This window comes from Oreochromis niloticus, linkage group LG23, assembly GCF_001858045.2.
Source record: "Oreochromis niloticus isolate F11D_XX linkage group LG23, O_niloticus_UMD_NMBU, whole genome shotgun sequence".
In the NCBI taxonomy this organism is placed as follows: domain Eukaryota; kingdom Metazoa; phylum Chordata; class Actinopteri; order Cichliformes; family Cichlidae; genus Oreochromis; species Oreochromis niloticus.
Window position 1 is genome coordinate 33,455,420 of NC_031986.2, and position 23,527 is coordinate 33,478,946.

Genomic DNA, 23,527 nt, shown 5'->3' on the forward strand with positions numbered 1-23,527 from the left:
ACAAAACACTAGTGAGAGGCACAACCGACTAAAGCATAAATACACAAAATCCAACATTAAAGAAATGACTTCTGAATCAGTATCCAGCACCATTCAAATGTTTTTCAGTCAATGTAATGCTTTTGAAACTCATGACACAAGGCTGAGGCCAACACCATCGTTTTCCAGGTTTCTGCACGATTACTTTGATTTCTCTACGCTCAGGGTATCTACAGCTGTTGGAAATTCATGCAAACCATTCTCAAGCAATATTGTTTGACAAGACAAATCAAAAACAATTGTTCAGTTCATAATTCACAGTATTATCCCGTACAGTGATAAACTGTATTTAAAAGATGGATGCAGCCCCTGTGACGTCACCCCCTGGTTAGTAAGGTCCTTTTATGAAGCCTTCAGGTGAGCATGTTGACTGTAACCATGATGTGATGACTGTGAAACTGAGCCATACTGCGTGGATTTCAATCCATTTTTACTAGTTTTTATATTAGAGTATCTCTACTTTCTGTTTCACTCATTTGTGTCTTTAACTTGTTTCATTTATTTACTCGAATCTGATTTTTAGTATATGGGACACAGAAATTGACACTAAATTTAGCTTCTGTGGATACAAAATAAACTAGTCTTCTTAATGAGGCTATTTAACTTTGTGAGGAAATTTGTTGTTGTTTTTTTTTTTTTGAAAGTATAGACAACTTATCAAAAAGTGTCGTCTCTAAAGGAGAGTTAGGTTGTTTGCTCTTTTTCACTCTAACTGGGGCCATAATTTACAAAGTGAAAATCTTATTGTAATTAATAAAATATGGAAATAGTGACTGAGAACATAAACTCATCGGGAAAGTCTTTACTTGGGTCAGATTTTGATAGCAGTAGGCTCTTTTTTCACAAAGACTTCTACAGCCGAACCAAAAAGAGTCGCCCTCTGCTGGCCTTTTGAAACATGGGGCTTCAGCTTTACTGTTCAGACTCGGAAAAAACATACTATAAAAACAGAGAAAAGGTTTTTGATAGTTTTATATTATATTGATGACATATTACGGTTTTTTATTACAATAAGGGACAAGGGTTGGAAATGAGCAATGACTATAATATTGGAACTATGTTGAACTGCATTGTCCCTTTTAAATAAATACATTGGAAGTAGATGCATCATTCTTTTTTATATAATGTATATACAGTGGGTACGGTGGATGTCACTGGATGTTGATAAAATACAAATAATTTGTAGCTTGCAAATACACTAGAGTACTGGAGGGGAGCAGTAGATCAGTGCAGTATACCATGAGTGCAGCTGCCTGTTAAAACAATAGAACAGCGCTGAAATGAAAATAAGCCACTTCTGTTTGTGTAGCTTTTACCTCACATTAAATAAGTAAAGCTTTTACGGCTAATATTGCTGAGATGGCTCTCATGCTGTGGATTATTACTACGGACACTTTTATTCTTGCCTCTTTTTTTGCCTCCCTCTGCCACCTCCCCCTCCCTCCCCTCTCCGTCTCTCATCCCTCTACAGCATCTCTCCTCCGCTCCGCTCACTGGCCACACATCCTCCCGCTTCTCTGCACGCTCGCCTGCTCATTTCGCACCAAACTCTACATTTGCACTCAGCTTTTCCTTTGGATACACTATTGGATTTTTTGCTAAGCTGGCTTTGTGCTCGCGGCTCCTCGGAGACCAAACTAAAGGATGGTCAGTCAGCACAAGTGTTGGGAAGCCTTTATTTTTTCGCTGCCAACCTTTTAATCGTTCTGGGGAGAAATAAAGCTCGCTGACAGTGAAATCAGTCCACATCTTCTTCCTCTCTCTTTCCAACATACAGTTATTGTGCGCGGATGGAGGTGGCGGCCTTAGGAATTGATGCCAAATTGTGAACAGTGCAGTCTGCGTGTGTGTGAGAGACCTGCGGAGAAGTTTGACTGCGCATCGTCTTGTGTGGTAAGCTTTGGTAACTGCGTCTCGGCTCCTGTGCAGCACCGCGTTATTTTAGGCCACTACAGTATGAGATGTAGTAGCACGGATTAGTGAACAGGCTAGAAAAGAGTATCCCCGAGGTCTGCTGCTGATGCTGCTGCTGATTACGGAGGACCCGCAGACACCGTCCTCCTCACGGGAGTTTAATCAGCTTGTAGAGATCTGTGTCCGAGTTCAGATGATTCAATGAAGATTGCCTATAGTCACAGCAACACAGACGCGGGTTAAAAGAGTCCAGCTGCGGTGCAGAAAGGAATCTTGTAGATGCAGCACAGGTGGAGGCATTTCACCTGGATATACACGCAGCAGAGCTCACACAGCGCCAGTCCTTTGAACAGAGGCTTTTGCAGTGAGATGGGTGGGTGTAGAGGGGCTCCAACAAAGAAGGAACTCACTGTTTGCATGTCTGAGCCGTGAAAGCTGTACTGTATCTTGGATTTTTATCAGCTTTTCATTTTTTCTTGTCACACCTCCGCTGAGGGTCTGAACATCTGCATGTCTTACAGATGTTGCCTAGTGTTTAGGAAGGCTGATGGCCACTGCGCTGCGAGATGCTGAATTGATCCTGTCACACATTTTCTGTAGTGGAGCTGTTAAAGATTTATTGAACCCATAGGCTTGGAGTGAGTGCAGAGTTTCTGGGGGACAGTGTGCAGATCATCTAATATTTGACTTAGTTTCCTCTGCCAAAAAAGGCAACATGATGTGCCAACAAGGTCACATCTCAAAAGCTCTCAAACTGAACTAAATTCTGATTATTTTGATCTAAGAGTTATCCTTGGCAGTAATAATAAAAAAAGGTATTCCAGTTTTAAACTACAGCGTGTGTGTGTTTTCAGGAATGGGCGATGGAATGTGCTGCAGCTTTGCAATGAGGCGTCTGTGGTTCTGTGTCTTGCTTGTGAGCATCACCTGCCGTCTGAGGTAAGGAACTGACTCTTAATGTTAGCACACTGTAATGGCACATTTTTCACAGCTCATTGCTTAATAAATATGAATTGATTGTGCAATAGTTTTAAATAATTTTACAGAAAGTTAAAGGTGTTTATATGACATCCTTTTTTTCTAATCCACCCGTGTCCAGGATCAGCTTTCTGTTTCTGTGTTTCCTCCAGCTTCTCCCAAGAGATAACTCCAAAAGAGGCAGAATTAAATGACAATATTACCATCTTCACGCGCATCCTGGACGGACTTCTGGATGGTTATGACAACAGACTCCGGCCCGGATTGGGAGGTAAGCCCAGCGAATGTTTAAAGCTCGACACAAATTTTCTCCCATCAGAGAAAAAATGCTCCGCACTGCAACATCTGCCTTCTGCTCGGCCCACAAAATTAGTCTGTATTCATGAGACACATGACGAGCTGTTATGACCTCAGCTAAGTATGATTTAATGGCACTGTGAACATCCGCTGAAGTATGCAGCGTGCTGCTGTGACCTTGAGAGAACCACTTTATCTCTGGTTGGAAGGCGGGTCCTTTGTTCTGCAGCGACTGTAAAGTTAAGTTCCCATAAATTATATTTATCAAACTGAAAAAAAATCTGGTATGATTAGAGATCTCATGTATAAACATATAAAGATTAAAATATAGAGAATGCTCATTGGCCCAGCTTCAAAGGTGTCATGCATTAATTACTGAACAATATGCAGGCATCAAAATCTGAGCATGGCTTAAACAGTGTTAAACAAAGCAGAGATGAAGTGACTTTTTAAAGGATGGACTGCAGTCACCTCATCAAATAATCCACGATATGCCGTTTTTTATTTTATTTTTATTTTTTATTTTTTTTGTGGAAGAACCTAAATTTTACAAACCCAAATGTCACACTGGATTAGTTTTTCAGATAAAATGAAATTCGAGATTTAGCCTGTTAACTTCAATCTCTGCCCAAAGAGGCAAGAACCTCAGTCCCTCAGATTTAGACCAGATGATGTTGTGGATGCTGACGTCTGCTCTGGAGAATCACTGTGTTCTGTGTTTTCTTACAGAGAAGGTGACAGAGATCAAAACCAACATCTTTGTCACCAGCTTTGGTCCGGTCTCTGACACCGAAATGGTAAGAACCTATAATACGGTCCTCTCTGTAATAATCACACTGCAATACACTAAATGCAGACATATTTTAAGTTAAAAACCTGGCCTAATCAGAACTTTAATTACAGAAATTACAAGTCTACTCTGAAAACATGCCTTCTTTTAGCGCCCCGTTCCACAGGTTTGAAGAAAGTGATCCAAACTGTGCCAAAATTGAACAGATTTTAATTTTGCCATGTTTCACCTCTTAACCACGATTCAGGAAATATGGCTTGGTTTTTGCATAATGTTGTTGAACACACCAATAAAAGGCAATGATCACGCATTCAGCTCGGTGAAGGGATCACACCTGAACCTAAGCTGCATGATGTTAGATTTCACTCATCACTCTGCTGTTCCTTTTTAACCCTCAAATGAGCGAGCTCCTACAATGCCCGAGTGCAATCACACATAACTCTCTTATATTTTACAAAGGATGACTTTTTATTGGCTTTGTTTGTGTTTCTCATGCCAAATACAGTTTCCTTTATCTGAAACAAATATTCCATAATCTTCTAATCACAGTTTTTAGTCATTTTTATGCAAAAAGGAGTGAAAAACTCACAAATTATATGAACAAAATGTACCAATTCCTGTAAGAACTGTGAACTATTGTAGGAGAAACAGACAATTTCATGACTGAGCACGTGACTTCTCTCATATTCATGGGTCTGAGCTGTTTTCCTGCAGGAATACACCATCGATGTATTCTTCCGCCAAAGCTGGAAGGATGAGCGACTTTGCTTCAAAGGCCCGATGGAAATGCTTGCCCTGAATAATCTTCTAGCCAGCAACATCTGGACCCCTGACACCTTCTTCCTCAACGGGAAAAAGTCCATTGCACATAATATGACTACACCTAACAAGCTGCTGCGGCTGAAGGATGATGGGACTCTTCTCTACACCATGAGGTAAGCAAACGTTTTATCCAGCTTGAACTGAAAGCATTTCTTTTTCAGCCAGTCTTACATTACAAACCTTGACTCATAAGAGCTGGCTAGCCATGTTTAAAGATATTGTATAATCCAATTAAACCTGGAGAGATGACTGAAACCTCCATCTGTCTGCGATATTCCTTTGGTAATGGTTTTTAAGACCCCCGCTGCTCTAATACAGCCTACACATTTATACTCTGTGTCTCAGTGGTGCATTGATGCGTCATCATGTTGTCCTCACACTGTAAACTGGAGGTCAGGGGAACTGGAAATGTTTGCTTTGACCCAGCGCTCTGTTCTCTCCTCTACTATTAACTAACTCTGTCACCACGTCACAGAAAGCTTTACTTTGAAAACAGCACGAGCTGTTCGCAGCCCAGATGTCACATGTTCTGGCTCCTTCAAAGGATGCATACAGTTCAAGAATGTGTCTTGTTCTCAGTTTGTGCCGCCTTAACAACTGGAAAGAGACTTTTTTTTCTGCATAAAGCATGCTAATCCACTCATTATTAGCTCAGAGAATAGCTTATGGATGCATAATACATTAGACTTTGTGCTGTGGAAAGAAATGTATTCTAGATAGAACCATCTCATTTACATCCACTTTCATTTCAGTGCTGCGTCATCATCTTATCAGGTCAATAAATCCTGCAAATCAAATATTAACAAAGGAAGTTTGAGGAAATGGACATGGCTGCGTGTCAAAAATCATTATCGATCGTCTTACTTTGAAATTGCTACAAATCTACAGCACATTTTCCAACGCTACGAGCCATTAGAAACGAGTTCACGGCGGCCCATTAATGCATTTGTGTTCTGGGAACGAGGTTATTAGTGAAACATTTTAGCCATGTCTTACTCTCCTCTCCTGCGTTCGTCGTTCTGCAGTGTGCAGTGCCCTAGCTGCTATAGCATGAAAAGATCCCTTAGAGAAACATGAAGGTTCCTTCCAGACAGTGCAATGCCACAATATGCACAATATGCCCCAAAACACACCGCAATAATTTCCTAATAATCCAATAACATGGACCTCAGTGAAATAACATAGTGAATAGCATCAGTCATCCTTTTAATCATCTGGTAATTTACCTGCACTCTTTTTATTGGTCAGTGTGATTTAGTCAAATACATACAGAAGTTAATAACTAAAGCCAGTCAGAGCTGACCATTTGCGCTGAAGTCCCTCTGTGGATATTATTGCTGCTCAGACAAGAGCCCTGCAAAGCACAGCTAACACATGAGTGGGGCGGATATCAGCTTTTAGTTTTGCTCATTTATGATGGCACATTTTAACCCCCTGAACCCTGAAATATGCAATAATTGCCAAAAAAATTCAATTTTTTTGAAAATGTAAAGTTGATTCAACCATCAGACAAATATGTTTAAAAAACTAATTTTAATTTTAATGTACATATATTTTATATATTTTCAATTGTATTGTATTTGGTACATCTGGCATTTAAAAAATGCTTAAAAATATATTCACACTTATGATGTAGGAGTCTCAAAACAAAAAGCTGTGTGTCAAACACGATTCACTTAGGAGTAATTAATCTAAAACAGGACAGAATTAAACGCCTGCTGTTGTACCGATACTGTAAGTGCTGACATTGCAATCAGCAGAAACAATACCAGGATAATCACAGTGATGCTTTTACCTTATGTTTAATTTATTTAAACTGTTTTATCAATAATCTTTCTCAAATTTTCTGTCTATTTAATGCCATGAAAAGTGATAGCTAATGCATGTTTTTACTTTTCTACAGTCAGAGCTGTCATATTTAGACAGATTGGTTTATAAATCCAAAAAGACGTTACTCTCTGTTCAAGAAAGGAGTGAAGCAAAAAAAAAAATGAAAAGAAGGAAAACTGTATTTTCCAGCATATGTCAACAAAACCTGAATTCAACTCCTCCAGTCAGATAATCGGCTGTAACGATGTAACCCAATCACCACTAGGGGGTCCTATTCAGACACTGAATAGGACAGCGAGCAGTGACACATTTTTATAAAGTATAATTTGCTCTGTGATATATTCAGTGAATCCCAAGCTTTTCTGTATTCATCTTTGATTCTCTCTCACACATCGAGGCTCGTGCACTGTGCCGTGTGGATTTTATTCACACAAAACAGCCGAGACAGCAGATGTGGTTCAAAATGAAGAAATCCTTCTTCTGTGCAGGATTATGACAGTCAACTAAAACTCAAAACTAATGTTTGCTGCGAAAAAAAACTGGTGGCAAAACTAAAAACTAACTTTGAGGAAAAAATAAAATGAACTTTAATTTAATATTGTACTCTAAAAGTAACTGCAGTAACTTCAAAATATTGCAGAAATATCTTCTTTAGTTTTGTCTGCCGTCAGTTTGCTCAGCACAACAAGACCGAGGAGGTGTCGTTGCCCGTTTGAAACAAGACTTTGCATTATGTTACAATGTTTAATGCACAACTGTCAAAGTATAAAACTGAAATAAAAGTAATATTATATAACAATATAAAAATATGTTATTTTAATTTGATTAATAAGCACGTTTTAAAGAATTACAGCACTGATATAAAATATATGGACATTCACATCTGTAGATTTCAGTGTGTTGTTTGAGTCATAAAGTCATGTTGTTTTTTAGATATATAATTCCTTAGATTTGTGGAGGTTTGACACCTCAGAAGATCAACTATGAGCGATAAATTGCACATGTACTCGCAGCAGACTGATCATCTGTTTCATAAAAGAGGGGTTCATTAAATGTGAGTATTTTCAGAGTGTGCTCACACATTTTTACTCAAGAAAGGGAAAAATTAGATATTTGAAATGGTTGCACAGATCAAGTGGACTGAATGTGATACATAAACTTAATGGAGGTTGACGGCCCTGTTTGTGAGGTATTCTTGGTGGAAAACCTACTCAGATCCATTATTTAAATCAACGTGAGAGGCACAACCACACCTGGAATTGTAATGATCACCAAGTAAGACAAAAATACACCAGAGGCAGAGAGAGCAAATCCAACGTTTGGGTCATACAAATGAAGGCAAGCAGATCAGGAGCAGCCGTGGGGCAAAGTTTAGTAAACTTTCCTAAATGGTCACAACTAGACTACAAACAAGAAACGTGAAACAATGCCCCCAAATACAAAAGTAGAAACAAAGTGAATGTACACAAGAAATCCAAAGTAAAAGCTGCCTGAAGGACCCGAGTAAGTTAATTAACAAGACAACTGGGAGGTGAATGACTGCTGGTCTGTACAATGAGGCACGTGATTAACTGAAAGGAACTACACCAACACAAGGGAAGCTCCTGCACTGTGGCTGCAAACAAACAAACAAGCAAAACAAACAAACATTATATTCATATGTTATATGAATGATCACAGGATTTGTATACTGAAATAGAAAATATGTCATCCCAGTGAAATATAGCACGTCCTGTTACCATGGTGCATTCATTTGAATAGCAGCTCTCATTGTTCTCCATGTGACCAGCAGATGGCAGTGTTATATAAGACCTGGTGGTCCATTGGCTGCCTGTGTGGCTGAGCTGTGTTCACACTTTAGATCCAACATGAGCTCATTTGTTTCCCCGTTTTTATTTCCACTGACGCTTCATTTGTGCATTATTGTATTCCCACAGACAGGTGGCATCCTTTCTCCACAGACCAAAGCTCATCACGGGTCCCTCTGCTGGTTCAGATGCTTTTTGCTCTACACTGGGAAAATTGCTTTTCGCTCTACTGTTAATTATTTGAGACACTAATGAAGACAAAGGGAGATTTCTGTTTATAAATGGCTGTTTACAACATTAAACACAATTTATAATAAGGGGTTGTGTTTAATTGTGAACGAGGTGATCATGATAATGATGTCTCAGTTTGCACAGTGAGTTCATTTTGTGCCTTTTTCTTTCAGGCTTACCATCTCTGCTGAGTGTCCCATGCAGCTGGAGGACTTTCCAATGGATGCTCATGCTTGTCCCCTTAAATTTGGAAGCTGTGAGTAAATGCATCTTCAAGCAAATGCCCACTGCATATAATGAGTGTTTAATAATGCAGGAAAAGGTGTGATGTAAATGTTTTATGTCAGCATCCGGAACTAGAGTGATGCACAAGTGTTAAAATAGTTAACAAACCTTTCAAAAAATGAGTACACCAGAAAGAAAAGCAGCATGTAGTTTTGACATGGCATCGGTTTCAGTGTCTTTCTCCATGCAGAGGGACCGATGAACGTTAGTGCGTTTGACAGGCCGTGTCCCTCAGGTGTAAAGCTATTGTTGCGGCAGTGCAGGAGAGCCATGTAGACACTGACACACTCCTCCTGATGAAGCCATTAATCAACATGTCAGGGCTGCTCCTCTGCATCCTTCACTGGCTCGGCTACATTTAATGGGAAATTTCTGAAACAGCTACCCTACATGCACACACACTGGAAGAAGCTAGAGACATACACACACACACACCAAATCTAAATTTACCACCAAGGTAACCTTAGAAATCTGAGCGTACACCTTGCACATGAACCACCTTCCATGTGACTTCTGTGTTAGTCAGCTTGTCTCACACGGCTTGAGTGGTCCAAAAATATCTGGGGAGCTCCTGTTCTGTAAGCTTCAGATTAGCATTTGAGGTTTTCCCTGCCACTGACGTGACGTAGTGATTGCAGTCCTCATGAGCGCGCTTGCCGCACGCTGACACTTAGCTGCTCCCACAGCTACTTTGGTCACCTTACTGGCAGGTGAAACCAGGTGCAGGGATAATCACAGCAGCTAATTAAGAGAACAACTGCTGTGATGTTGATGAACTCTACTTGAAGTCCATCAGGGATCCCTGACAATCGAAACCTCCTCACAGAGGAGTTGTTCTTCTCATTTTTAGCTCCATATTTTTAATTTTGTATGATTCACAGATCAAGGTCTTCATACTCATATCAAAGTGGACCTTAGTGCTACCCGTCCTCTCCATTCTAAGGCAAGCCAGCTTTGCTCTGATTGGCTCTCATTCATAAACAGCAGGTTAAAACAGAAAGTAAGGGGGAGTTCTGTGCTCACAACCAAAGCTGTGGCCATGTATCTACTCTCACTGACATCACACAGATCCAAGAGAATAAAACCTGTGATGAACTGAGTGAACTGAAATCAGTCGGCAGGAGGAGCTTTGGGCTCACAGGGGTTTTGTGTGCATATACTGAGCTCATTGTTTGAAACTTTGGCCTTTTTATAATGCCAGTGTCCACTGGAACAGAAGATTTATGTCAGGAAATAAGGAAATGCATAAAAGCGCCACTTTAAATTAATTATGTAAGTTTAAATACAGCAGCAGTTGCTGCTGTATTTACCATCAGTATTAACTACAAAAATAAAATAAGTGGAAATCCTTCCAAACTGTCCAAATAACACAAGTAATTAAGCTCAATAAAAGCAGTGATGGAAGTGTGGCTGGAGTATGTATTTCTGTAGCTGGTTTAAGCAGCTTTGCTAAGTTGTGATCTATCGTGATGAAGGTGAAAAAAGACAGAGGTTGCCATCCTAAAACTAACTTTTTAAACCGTAATTGGAGAGAAAACATCTACGTGAGGCTGTGAGCTGTAAAAGTTACCGTGCGATACATCCTGTTTTCTCCAACTCCATTAACCCAAGCTAATCCTCTGACCTAATGGACAGCACTCACCCGTGAGCTCAAGGCTTTCAAAGCTACAGTAGACCTTTGCTGTTGTGTTAATCACCTTTCATGGACTGAACTGTACAACCATCAGTGTCTGTGTGCCGGCTGTCGCTCATCGCTGTGACACAATTTAAGGGAAGTGTGTGATGCACAGAAAGCCTTTACCTGATGTAAATACACCAGAGCAACACGCAGGTCTTGTTTTGTGGTCACACTGGTGGCCACGTGACCATATGTCTTAATTTGTATTAGTCACATTACACCTGTAGTCTCTTTGATTCTCTTATCATCTTGTTACTTAAGCTACTACTCTCCTCCTCGTTGCTTCATATTTAGTGTACCTCCTTACATCCGACTTCCAAAATTCCAAACCAACTTTTGAAAAGAGCCGACGATTCTGGTGAAGTTTTTATCTACAGCAGTCGATTCACAATCTCAGTCTGTGTGCCAACTGTCATACTGCCTTAATTAGAATTCACTCGCCATAACAGATGGTTTCTTTTTGCCTGAATTTACATAGATTTATTTGTACCTCTGTAAAAACGCTGTTAAAAAACATCATAATACAAGAAAAAGTCTAACATGGCACGCTAGCGTGCTGGACTCTTGCGACACTATTCTGTCCTGATGTTTGAGTGTTAGCATGGGAAAATGCTAATCTGGAGTTGTGTTCTTGCCGGTGTCTCAATTTTTCACAGCTGAAGTAATTGCTCAGATCATTCATGCACCTGTAAATGAACCGAAATGCAAATACAAAACAAAATAAGACGGACATTCTTACTCAGTCTGAAAGGCTGTTTTTTTCTAATTTTAGATTGCACTCTGGGTCATAAATAGAAGTGCTCCATGTTCAGATATATGCACACAAACCCCGTTTATCAGGATGATTTCTTACTTCCATTTGTCTCTTTTTTGCACTTAATGATGGGCAGAAAACACTAGCAGGACTGAAACGGGGGACAGCATTACTGTTAAACTGAAAATATGACAAAAACCTTTGAAAAGGGTGTTTTTAATTTGGTTACTAATAAATGTATTTATATGTCCACATGTTTTTGTATAGGTTTTAGACAGACGTAGGCCTGATTCTATTACTGTGATGTACAGTTTGGGTCTTTTATTAAAGAAATCTCCTATGCTTCAAATATACTTAACTTTTGCCTTTTTATAAAAAAGGTTAGAAACCAGCTCATCTGCTCCAGCACATGGACTGACACTGGTTAACAAAAATTCCACCAACATATCATAAATATCAAACTAGCTGTTACACGTATTATGCTGCAAACTGTTTGGTCCACTGCAACGAGCCAGAAAATTGTATTCAAAATGCTCCACACGCCAAAGGCATCCCAAACACAGTTAAGACATCCGGTTCAGCCTCACACACGACTAGTGGCCTCGCCACCACCCGCCTGAGTGGTAATGGGTACTATCAACCCTTTGAGTCTCTCTCATTTTCTCAGGCATGTCTGAAGTACACTGGCTGCTTTATGGGCCACATGTACAGTGACTTCCTGTATGTAAAGATGTTTTACAGATGAAGTTTCTGAGTGTTTGAGCTTGTTAGCCGACTGTGATGAGCGGTAAGGTTTGTGGTTTTGATTCACATTTTCTCCGGTTTGTTCACACTGACTTTTAAAGTACGCTGCTGTAAACAACCAACACCCTCTGGGGCTAAAAAAAAAAGAAAAAAAAAAAAAAAAGCTAAAATCTGCAGTTCCTCGAATGCCCACTTGAGGCTCCGAGAGTGAGTAAGTTCTAGTAAATAGCAGATACAAACAAAGAAACTGGAACTCAATCACAAAGATTTATGAAAAAAGAAAAGGGTAAGTTTTAATTAAGAAAGCCAATATGCAAAAAGTGCTATTTAGAGTTTCCAGACTGCAGTGTAGTTTGATTTGAGGAATTACCATTAGCCTGAAGACTGGAAAGAGTGTAAAAGAGGACAATTTGTGGCTTAACTTTATTTTCAAGAATGCTTTTAGTCTAAAGCAGCGACCTCTTTCAGACTCATGGCCAGTGTGATCTACGGTATCTTGGGCTTTTTCTCCAGTTTCATGATAACTCTGAGGCCAGTCTTTTGAAATAGGTGACAGTCCTCATACCTGCAGGATGGAAAACAGCGACGGTTTGACTGTTGTTTCTAAATCTGGTTTGAATTTGAAGAAACTCTCTAAAAAAAAGCACAGACTCCTTTTCAGCCTGTGCAGAAAGCAGTTTGGAGCAAAGTGCCATATGTGACCCTCAGTCTGTGATGACACTGGCTTAAAGTTCATTTTTTCTATTTTAGAGCACTGAATGGCTTAGTCATTATATAAAGGTCTTTTGTCTCCCAACAAGTGTATAAGCCTCGATCTACAGACAAAGCTCTCTGAACTGTTTAAGTGTGGGTGAAGTGTTACAGTAGGTGCAGTGCGTAATGCATTCTGTGGCTCGGATCTACAAAGATTCGTTTGAGGCAACGCGGAGCGTCTTTAAGACGATAATCCACAGCCTGGTTGACTGGGGTCAATCTAAATTGCAGTGAAGTCTTCTAACACCACAGTTGCTGGATTAGTGCAATACTGTTAGATTGGATTCTGCACTGCAGTACAATTGAGAGAGAAAGACACACAGATGCATCTACTGTATAGTACGTGTGGAGTTTGTACTTCAGCACAAGTGCGTGGGATCGCCGCCTTTGCGTTTTGCAGAGTTCGCTTGTTTCTAGAACGAAGCTGTGAATGAAAGATTGACTTCGAAGTGCACGAGGATGAAGAGGCAGCGGCAGCAAAAGGAAGGTTACTGTCCTACAGAGCATCGGCGTAACTTTGTGCTGAACATTGGGGGGGGGGGTCAAGATCTCTGCCGAAATAAATAAATAAATAAATCTGGGTAAATTCCCAGATGATTAAACGTGCAACTATTTTGCTGGTAATAACTGAAATGAGTAAAGAAAATCAACAGCCTATTTATGCAAGATAATTCAGAATTTTATTAGGGGGATTATATTGGTTGGGTCTGATTATTGGGGGGGGGGGTCATAACCCCCTAACCCCCCTGGAAATTACGCCCCTGCTACAGAGTCTGACGTGTCACAGCAATCCCCCTCACTGTGCCACATATAACATCAGGGCGATTATGTTAGAGCCACACACGAGCTCTTGACAGTGACTTCAACTTAATCTGTGTGTAATGAAGTCACACTGGTGACTTTTCCTTCAGTGTTTTGTTTTCTTTCAAAGAGCTCTAGTTTTATCATTATTTTAGCTAACTAACTGACTTCCATCATGAGGACGCTTTTATGATAAATTAAGAAAAACGTTTTGCAAGTGTAGCTTTTGACACTCATTCGTCAATGAATAGAAAACAAAATTTAAGGATTTTCAGATGGTAGCAAAACAAATGGAGGTGCAACTATAAGGAAGAGAAACAGACAAGCTGACTCAGACTGAAGCTGTACATACATCAGAGGTAAAAAGACACAGCTGAAACTAGTTAAGAAAACAAAAACGAAGCAAATTTGGACATAAGATACAAAAGAGCGAGGAGAAAGAGAGAGGAAGCTAACTAAAAACAAACTCCACAAAATCATCGGTAAATAAACCTGACAAGGAGTAAAGACTCAACATATAAAAACACAAAGAGATCAACTTAAAGCAAAGAAGAACGAAGAATTCATAAAGAGTCCATAAATCACATAAATCATTATCAAAAAGAAAGGAACTATGAACTCAAACGGGACGTTTTAGTGCATCTGCATGAACACTGCTGGATATTCGCAGCACATTTTGGATTTCTGGATCATACTCAGTAAGTTAGCATTTGCCAGTCTGTTGGAACTTTTTTCTGCTTTTCCTATTAAACAGCACCTGTACCTGAACACTGACGTGACTAAAAATGCAGCTCTTACATAATTTCATTCACATAACATGTCATTTATCAAACTCATCTTTGCTTGACAGGAAGTAAAAGCTCACAGGGGACACAAAATAATATTGTGAACATGCACCGTGGGTGGACGACTCGTGTGGCATTAGTTCTTTTGTATTTGTTTTTTGTTTTTTTGGGGGGGGGTCAGGCTTATGTGTGCGAGTGTGTGTGCATCTTGCACAGTGTGCTGTTTGATCCATGAAATGACATTCATTCAGCAGACCGTTTATTTTTGTTCTAATGATATATTCGAATCCTTTCTGCAAGCGTCAGAAGCAGTCAGTCACTTCAGCGTTTTCCACTTTGACAGACAGGAAGGAGGAAGCAGAAGGAAGTCAAACTAAAGTTAATGACAGACCCAGTGAAACAGCTGTGCTACTCTCACGCTTACATGCTTCAGAGTTCCTTTTATTCATGAAATTAAAGAAATATAAATGATGTTGGAATGTTTTTGATCATAACTCAAGAATTCATTCAGCAGTTATTATAAAACTGGAAGACTCGGGGAGTTTATGTAGAAGGTTAAAGGTCAAATCTGGACATAGACATTATTGATGTTTATGTTATTTTAAAAAATTGTTCCTGAAGCAAAGAGTGATATTAGTTATTGGACTGTTTCTCAGGAATATTTTTGCGATGTAATAAAAAATGAGTCCAGGCAGATCAGATAAGTTCTATTTTCTTTGATGAACAGTAAGTATTGTGTTCAACGCCTAATCTGACATGAGTAGGTGTTGAAAAGTCCTTTACACGGTGTTTTAAAAGTTTGTAGTGTTTTTTTCTGTCCTTTTTTGTTTGCCTGAAAGCAACTGTGAACATGGCGGTTAATGAAACTGGATAAAATTACTTCCTGATATAAATCCAAATAAAATTGAAACAAAGTTTTAAAAGACTGCACATCTTTGTGTTTTGTTTTCGTAGATGCTTATCCAGTCTCGGAGGTGGTTTACAGGTGGACCGAGGGAGCGGCTGACTCGGTGGTGGTTGCGGAGGAAGGGTCCCGGCTCAACCAGTATCACCTGATTGGTCAGGACGCGGGCACAGAGGACATCTACACCAGCCGAGGTAAAGCGAAGAGTAAATGGACTCAGATTACAGATGAACCATCCCACAGCATCACACACACGACCTCTTACGTCTTAGCTCTCTCCGTTATTTCCCTTCTTACTGCAGCGGTCATGCAGCAGCTTCAGGCTGTGTTAAGCCCTCACTTCCACCCTATTATCCGTGTTATTACAGTGTTCCAAAGATATTGTGTGAAGAAAATGTTTTCAAATCAAGCAGGATAGAGACAATGAATGAATCACGAGGATTTGAGGATGCCTCCCACACATAGCCAGCTGTCTCTGCAAAGAGAAGAGATAGGATGGTGCTGGGAAGGGGGGGGGGTGAAAAAAAAAATCACTTATCCGTGGTCTGAGCCATTGGGTCTGTAGGGTTAATCCGTTTGCAGGCCCATCAGTTGTGCTTTTACTAAGTGACGTCACAGCACAGGGATTGGCTGCTGGAGCGGAGGCATGTGGGGTAGGGGGCAAATGGCATCTGCTTAATTCTGTTATGTAAAGAAGTACAATAATACAATTCTGCTGCTTGTTGGTGGAGAGTCTGTCACAGAGGAGGAGCTCCTATAGTGTGATGTATACAGAAATAGCTATCTTAATCCCGTATCTGCCGGGGCAAGCCGGTGTTTACGCTGGCTGGTGTATGAGAAGTGAACATTTGTCGAGAGGTACGTCACATGCTTCTTACACGGTAAAAAGAAAAACCCAGCCATGCTTACACAGGAGGAAGACCCAGACTCAGAAGCCGATGAGATTCTGCCATAGACAGCAATTCTGTCTTTACACACCCCTACAGCTCAGACTGGTTAAAGAGGGCAGACACACAAAGCCATCGTGTTCTTAATTAGTATCACTAATCTGGGGTACAAGCCCTCTTTAACAAGCCAAGAATAGCTCAGCAAGGTGCTCACACTGACATGACCTTTGACCTCACAGGCTAAGCTGAGGATGAGGTGAGAATAGACGCAGGAGCTGAACTGAGAAAACTTGTGATTTCACTTGGTTAAAGACACCGGGTTAGAATTAAAAGCGGCAAAGCTCAACAGATGGTTTCGAAATGTACTCACCAGTTGACCAACATAGCTGCGTTGTTCTCTGCTATGAACGGCAGTTCTCCACAGACACTCCAAAAACCAAACAGTAAAATCCACCACAACTGCATTTTTTCACGCCTCGGAGATTTCCATCCACTTCTAATCCCAGCAGGCAGTCAGATCAGAGCGGGGTTCGCCCGGCCGTGCCACCACGGAGCAGGGCTGCTCGCTGCTAGTTCTCGGAGCGAAGGCAGCACAGGTGCCCTTTTCATTAAGAACATGATGCTCGTTGTTGCATCTCACAAACTTTCCTGCGGTCCCTCTCAGCCCCCCTCTGCTTCAGTCATCTGTGCACCTGCTTGTAATCACCGCTGATCCAGGTCTGTTTTAGTGTTCTCGCTCAGGCAAGGCAAGGATGCACGTCCCCAATCAAAGGCCTGGCCTGACAGAATGGGATGGACTGTCTGTCACACACAGACACACACACACACACACACACACACACACACGCATGCACATAGAAAGAGAGAGAGAGAGGGAGGAAGCGAGAGAGAGATATACAGGATGCAGATTGTGACAAGGGATTAGTGAGACAGAAAAATCGGATTTTGCCAGGAGAAAGCAGCAGTCATCTGTGGATTTTCTATAGTTTATCAGACTCCATGGCTCAACAGGATTTTTGGAAAAAAAAAAATCCTTCAAATGCAATCTTCAGTTGGTTAACGAGATATCTTTTTCTTTAAATAATTGAATTCACACATTTGGATGATGGCCAGGGCATTGTCGGGTGGTTTGATGTAGAGCACAGAGTGCAAAGTGACGACGTAGCAACTGCTCACAGGCCACATGTTTCAGGAAAAATAAAAGGTCTCAGAGATTAATGGGTCAGACGTGATACCCGAGGCAAGTAACTCCTAACATACATGTGAGAAAAATGTATTTATAAACTATGTGTTAGGAACCTCTGGCCGGCAGTGGTTCAGCTGTGGTAGGTAGAACCAAAGTTAGTGGAGACCAGAACAAAAGCTAAAAGAAGACTGGAGGTTGGACCAGCATTCTCAGGTGGCCAATAACATGACTTCAGATGGAAAGTTAATGCAACTGTTTATCCTAAAAGTGTTGCACTGACAGGTTGCAGTGCCCCCAAGTGGCCAAAAAGTGCAAAAAGTTTTTTTTGGTTTATTAGTTTTTTTGTTTTGTGTTTCCAAATAAAAGAGAATTTTAAATATAAATGCCACTTTTCTTTGTGTTGTTTACAAGTTTTTGCTCAGTTTTACTCCATGTTATTTTCTTTAAAATACTGAATTGACTAACTAAAATAACTAAAATGCTAATTTCTGCTGTTTTCCACAGGTCAATACACCGTGATGATGGCTCACTTCTACCTAAAGAGGAAGATCGGCTACTTTGTCATTCAGACCTACATGCCTTGCTTCATGACTGTAATCCTGTCGCAGGTTTCCTTTTGGCTAAACCGCGAATCGGTGCCAGCACGGACTGTGTTTGGTACGTTTGGAAAAAGCAGAGAAATCAAATGAATTCAGATATTTCACATAATGTTAGTAAATTTAATGTGCCGTGGGAATATAAAGCTGGGAAATGAGTGCAGTGAATATTCCTAAATGTCTTTTTCTGTGACTCGGCTTCACAATCTGCCTTTAATACTTTGATACGTGCCCTGCTTTTATGACTTAATCTGCTGGAATAGAAACTGAAGAGCAAGTGTGGTGAGTAAAACTGACCCAGTTTTCTGCACCACCAGGTGTGACCACAGTGCTCACCATGACCACTCTCAGCATCAGCGCTCGAAACTCGCTGCCTAAAGTGGCTTACGCGACTGCCATGGACTGGTTCATCGCAGTGTGCTATGCCTTTGTCTTCTCTGCCCTCATTGAATTTGCCACAGTTAATTATTTCACCAAAAGGAGCTGGGCGTGGGATGGGAAAAAAGCAATGGAGGCCCAGATGCCAAAGGTACGTGCTGTGCTCCAACCTGCCCTCGACTCACATTCTTGTTGATTAACTGCAGTGGAATTCTTGGAACAGGAAAACTGAAAATACATTTTCAGATCTTGATGTTGTGTTTAAAGTCAATATTGAAGGCTGGAAAATTGATTTTTTTCCTCACATAAGGTTGGCCTGTATTCTCAGTACTGTTCAGAAAGAGTGTTACGGCTGGTTGTTACAGCTCAATATATTTGATAGAGCCAGGCTCACTTTATTTAAAAAAAAAAAAAGGTCCTGTAAAACAGCGGTCCCCAACTCCCAGGCCATGGACCAGCACTGGTCTGTGAGTCATTTGGTACCGAGCCGCGAGAGTTGAGGGTCGGGTGTGAAATTTATGGTTTTCAGGGTTTTTATCGTTAACTCGGTTTCTCTGGGTTTTTTCCCGTGTGTTAGGAATACATTTTCTTTTCTTTGGCCGAACAGAAAAAATAAATAACTTACATTATTTTTATTTATTGTCCGACTCTGAACAGTGTTTTTTTTTTTAAATGACTGAATTCTCTCCATTACTTCCGTCTATGACTCACTCTTGATGCATGTTAAGATACATTAATATTAAACCCACAAGCTAGCAAAATGAGTAAAAAACAGACGCGTTGTTGGCGCATTTCAGGAGGACGCTGCTAATAAAGTTACACAATTACACAGTGAATTTGCGTTTATTGTTATATTCACAAAATACCAGTTTTTGTCTTGGTCGTATCATTTTCATTTGTTGTATTTATCTGCGACACCTTAAAGGCCGGTTCATGAAAATATTGTCTGACATTAAACCGGTCTGTGGCGCAAAAAAAGTTGGGGAACGCTGCTGTACAACATGCACGCCTCTGTTAGGGGATCCCTTGATATTTTTGAATGAAAAACTAACTAGTTAAGACATAATGCTTTTGCGTTGTGTGTTACATTATCCACTTATGCTGTGTTAGATTTGAAGTGAAACTAGCGCCTGACACCATAAACGGATCAGAAAACATTTACTGAGGTCATGTGTCAAGTAAAATGTTCTGTCATTTTCCCAAAGAAAATTATCGCCCCCTGCTGACCGTTAGAATAATTTCAGCTTCAAGATACTTTTCAGAGCGGGAAGAGATGTCCATCTTTTATATACAGATAATGGTTCAGGCAGTATATTTGGCTTGATTAGGAGGAGCGATTACACAGTTTTCTTCTTTAGTCATTTATGTTTAAATAAGTTATTATCAGTGCTGACTCAGTGGAATGAAATTGGAGAAACGCTGAAGTTTGTTCTCAACTCTTTCTTTCCGTCCTTTCATCTGCAGCGGGGAGAGAGAAGAAAAAGGGGGCGCAGTGAAAAATTTTATTTCCCAAATAATAATAAAGTAAGAGATGAATTGGGCGATGCGTAGAAGTTGAAAAAAGCTGGATCAATATCTTCTCTGCTCAGTGTGCCAGTGCTGTGGCACAGTGCCAGTTCATTATTGCCCAAGGACGTTGATCCCTGCCTTCAGATCTCACCAGCCATCTTTTATTGTTCACCTTCAGCTCTTGTGTATGTGTGTGAGTGCCTGTGATATTATCCACCTGTTTTATTATGTTCAATGATGAATGTGCCACTTTTTTTTTTTAATGCATATTGAATCAATTTTTTTCCTTCTCCACAGAAGAAAGACCCTTTAGCTCTGTCTAAGAAGCCAAACAACAATTGTTCAGCTGGTGTGAATTACACAACCAACCTAACGAAGGACGCGTCCATCTCGACTATTTCAAACAGCACGGCTGTCCAGCTCAAACTGCCTGAAACCAAGGCGCCAGACCCCAAAAAGACTTACAACAGTGTCAGCAAGATTGATAAGATGGCCAGGATAGTGTTCCCTGTGCTGTTTGGGACCTTCAACCTGGTGTACTGGGCTACGTATCTCAATAGGGAGCCAGTCATCAGCAGAGATCAGCAGAGAAGTCCTTAGTCCTTGAGTCATTGACATGTTTTTTAGCTAGTTCGATAACATTGCATGTGCATTGCTTCAAGAACATTTTGCCATGTTTGCTTAGAGTTTGTACATGATTAGAAAAGCTTAATTTGTCACACTTTACCACTCAGTTATTGATTCGTTTCTGCCACATTGTGATCTTTTAAATTTTTTGGCATTTGGCATTTATATTTTCTCCTTGAGTCTACATTCGATGATGGCTCAGCAAAAGCCAAATGCTATGCAAAAGATGCACCTGTGTTATTACTCGAACCGGCTTTTTTCTCCTTTGTAACTCGAACTTTGTACAAATGGGCCGGAGGTCCAGGATTGCGAAGCTGGGCCCAGGCACATGGAACTTTGCTTCCTTGTTAAAAGCAGATGAATAGCCATGCTTAATATGTTGCCTTCAGAGTGTGATAACTCATTATGAATGCACTGAAATCCTCTGCTATTACATTTATCAAAAGCCAGTTTTTCAGCTTTTACTTGAACGTTTCTGCTTCTTGTTTGCTTTCGCTGACTTTCTCCATTTCGTACGGCGAGTTCTCATTTACTGTTTTGTTCCTGTTTCCGTTGGTCCGATAAAACGGGGGACGATTTAAAGCTAACGTGATAGTGGCAGCTTCTGTTTCCAAGTCCTCGTGTAGAGAATCCTGTATGTATGCAAGTTTGGTAGTAGTTTGGGAAAAATGTATATACGCTCAGCTTTTAGAAAGGCACCACTAAGCCAGTAAGGTTCTTCTATGTAAAGCATATACAGCACCAGTATTACTGTAGTCTAGCGCTTTATTGACTGGATTAGGAAATGATCCAAGTAGCTTAAGCTTTAGAGATGTTGACATTTTTTTTAGGTTACTTTGTTGTTTCTATAAGCTTTGATAATAACTTGCAAATATTAATAATTAATATCTGGTTGCTTTGAGCAGAGTCACTCTTTGTCATGTAATTAAAAGACTTGATTTGAACTAATCAGGTTATCAAGAGAGACAAGAGTCTCAGTGACAAGGGTCTCATCACATTACCTTCTTTTGGTGAGAAATAATCTGAATCTACATTAAATAAAATCCTGATAAGCTAAATGAATAATTTTATATTCTCTGGCAATATTTTATTTGCTTTCTTGTTGAGAGTGTAATGAGAAGATTAATACTGCTCTCTCTGTGCAGTAAGTAGTGACGCTCTCCAGTGTTCAGACCTTATCTTAGCATAAAGACTAGAGCTGGGAATGATGTTTATTTCATTCTGATAGGCTACCTTGGGGAAGCCTGCTGAAGGGCAGCACCTGGTGCTTGTAAGCTGTGCTTGGTCTGTGCCCGCAGTAGATTACCATGTAAAGAAACGTGTGATGAGCTGATGTCGACTTTTGGAGTTTCATCATAGAGGTTTGTGTTTTCTATACAGTCTATGTTTCACGGGCAGGAAAACGTGCAGCCCTACCTTTGAGGAACTTTAAGTTTTCCAACAAAATGAAACAAACAAGCCGAGCCAGGCTGGCTGTTTCCTTCTACTTTAAGTCTTTATGCTAAGCTAAGACTGACCCCTTTCTTTATATTTTTTCATATGAAATGCATTTCACATTTCTCATCAACTCTTTGCAAGAAAGCCATTTCCTGTTTTTAAAAGGTACTATTGTTTAAATAGAATCAAATCCAACATATAACGCGATGCCCTCCACAGCAGCTGCATGCTCTACACTCACTTCAGCAGAGTTAGTTCTGCAGACTGAACAGAATCATGTGACTTTATGCCTGCGTGCCCTGCCACTACTTCATTTGTTGGATTCATTTGAGATTTTAGATACATACTGTACTGTTGTTTAAATGCAATGATCTGAAGCAATAAATAACGCTCATGAATAATGACCTCTGCTTATTGTAGTGTGTTACCATCCATCCATTCTCTTCCACTTATCCTTTTCAGGGTCCCGGGGGGTCTGGAGCCTATCCCAGCTGTCTTAGGGCAAGAGGCAGGGTATACCCTGGACAGGTAACACATAGACACAGACAACCATTCGCACTCACACCTATGGGCAATTTAGAGTTTCCAATTAACCTATCCCCACTAACTGCATGAGAACCCATGCAAACTCCACACAGAAAGAACCCGGCCTGATGGTCGAATTAAACTCAGGACCTTCTTGCTAACCACCGTGCCACCATGCTGTCCGAATCACCATTTGATTCTCATTTGATTCAGATTTTCCTCATCTGGGTAATGTTTTTATTTATTTGTTTGTTACGAACACTTTTTTCCATGGGTACACACCTGCCTCTGCTAAAGCTTCCCTGACTCTGTCCGACTGCTTTTAGGTCCAAAATCTCAGCGATGATAAAGCATGAAAAACCTTCATCATCTCCCCTGTTGCCTTGCATGTATGGAATGTAATCTGATGAGTGCAAGATGCTTAATCAGTTTCATCCTTTCATATAAATACGCACATTGAGTGAATACATTTTTAGCTACATTGACGTGGTGAAAGAGACAATGCAACAATTGCACGTTCCTCTGCTCCTCCTTTGATTATATACATCTATATCCGGCTCATGTAGCAGTCCACTTGTTTGTTAAATCTATCGTGGGGGTCTCTGTGGCAGTAACATCTGGCTCACATCTGTTCAACAAGGATTTAGCTCTGTTTAAGTTGCTTTTCCCGTTCAGCAAGGCCATACTCTAAGTCACAATAAGCTGTCACCAACATCACATGTCCACAGCATCAAACCACACTCCATGATTAAAGAATGTGTTATTCCTTCTGCCCCTTTATGCACACATTTTAAATGCCAGACTAAAGAAAAAGTGACATTTTCTTGATGAAGTGGGCCAGTGGCACTCCCTGCAACCTGTAGGTCAAGCTAACCCATCATATGAAAGCCATTAGCTTTGCTTAAGGACAACATGGGATTCAAAGCACCGATTTCTGATTTGATTTTGTGGCGCTGTATACTATTGATA

At 40.5% G+C, this 23,527-nt stretch overlaps 3 protein-coding genes across 4 annotated transcripts in view; 2 read left to right on the plus strand and 1 right to left on the minus strand.

Annotated features, from left to right (window-relative positions):
- Positions 1 to 17,976, minus strand: part of gabrb3 (gamma-aminobutyric acid type A receptor subunit beta3) — a 53,998-nt gene extending 36,022 nt beyond the window's left edge. Inside the window, exon 1 of one of the 2 annotated variants that reach the window (XM_005451248.4) lies at positions 16,671 to 17,976. In XM_005451248.4, the coding sequence (XP_005451305.1) occupies positions 16,671 to 16,765 (95 nt within the window). In that variant the 5' untranslated portion in view covers positions 16,766 to 17,976. The remainder of the gene's footprint in view (positions 1 to 16,670) is intronic. The other variant, XM_005451250.4, reaches the window with a different exon arrangement.
- On the plus strand, positions 1,492 to 22,437 carry gabra5 (gamma-aminobutyric acid type A receptor subunit alpha5). The gene is made up of 11 exons (XM_005451247.4): positions 1,492 to 1,686; positions 1,817 to 1,932; positions 2,808 to 2,892; positions 3,084 to 3,202; positions 3,958 to 4,025; positions 4,733 to 4,953; positions 8,883 to 8,965; positions 15,464 to 15,607; positions 17,991 to 18,143; positions 18,400 to 18,611; positions 20,267 to 22,437. The coding sequence occupies exons 3-11, from the start codon at positions 2,810 to 2,812 to the stop codon at positions 20,567 to 20,569; spliced, it is 1,386 nt and encodes a 461-aa protein (XP_005451304.1). The 5' UTR covers positions 1,492 to 1,686; positions 1,817 to 1,932; positions 2,808 to 2,809; the 3' UTR covers positions 20,570 to 22,437.
- gabrg3 (gamma-aminobutyric acid type A receptor subunit gamma3) overlaps positions 22,405 to 23,527 on the plus strand; it is a 79,470-nt gene continuing 78,347 nt past the window's right edge. Inside the window, exon 1 of the mRNA XM_025903045.1 lies at positions 22,405 to 22,561. Within this exon, the coding sequence (XP_025758830.1) occupies positions 22,434 to 22,561 (128 nt within the window). The 5' untranslated portion in view covers positions 22,405 to 22,433. The remainder of the gene's footprint in view (positions 22,562 to 23,527) is intronic.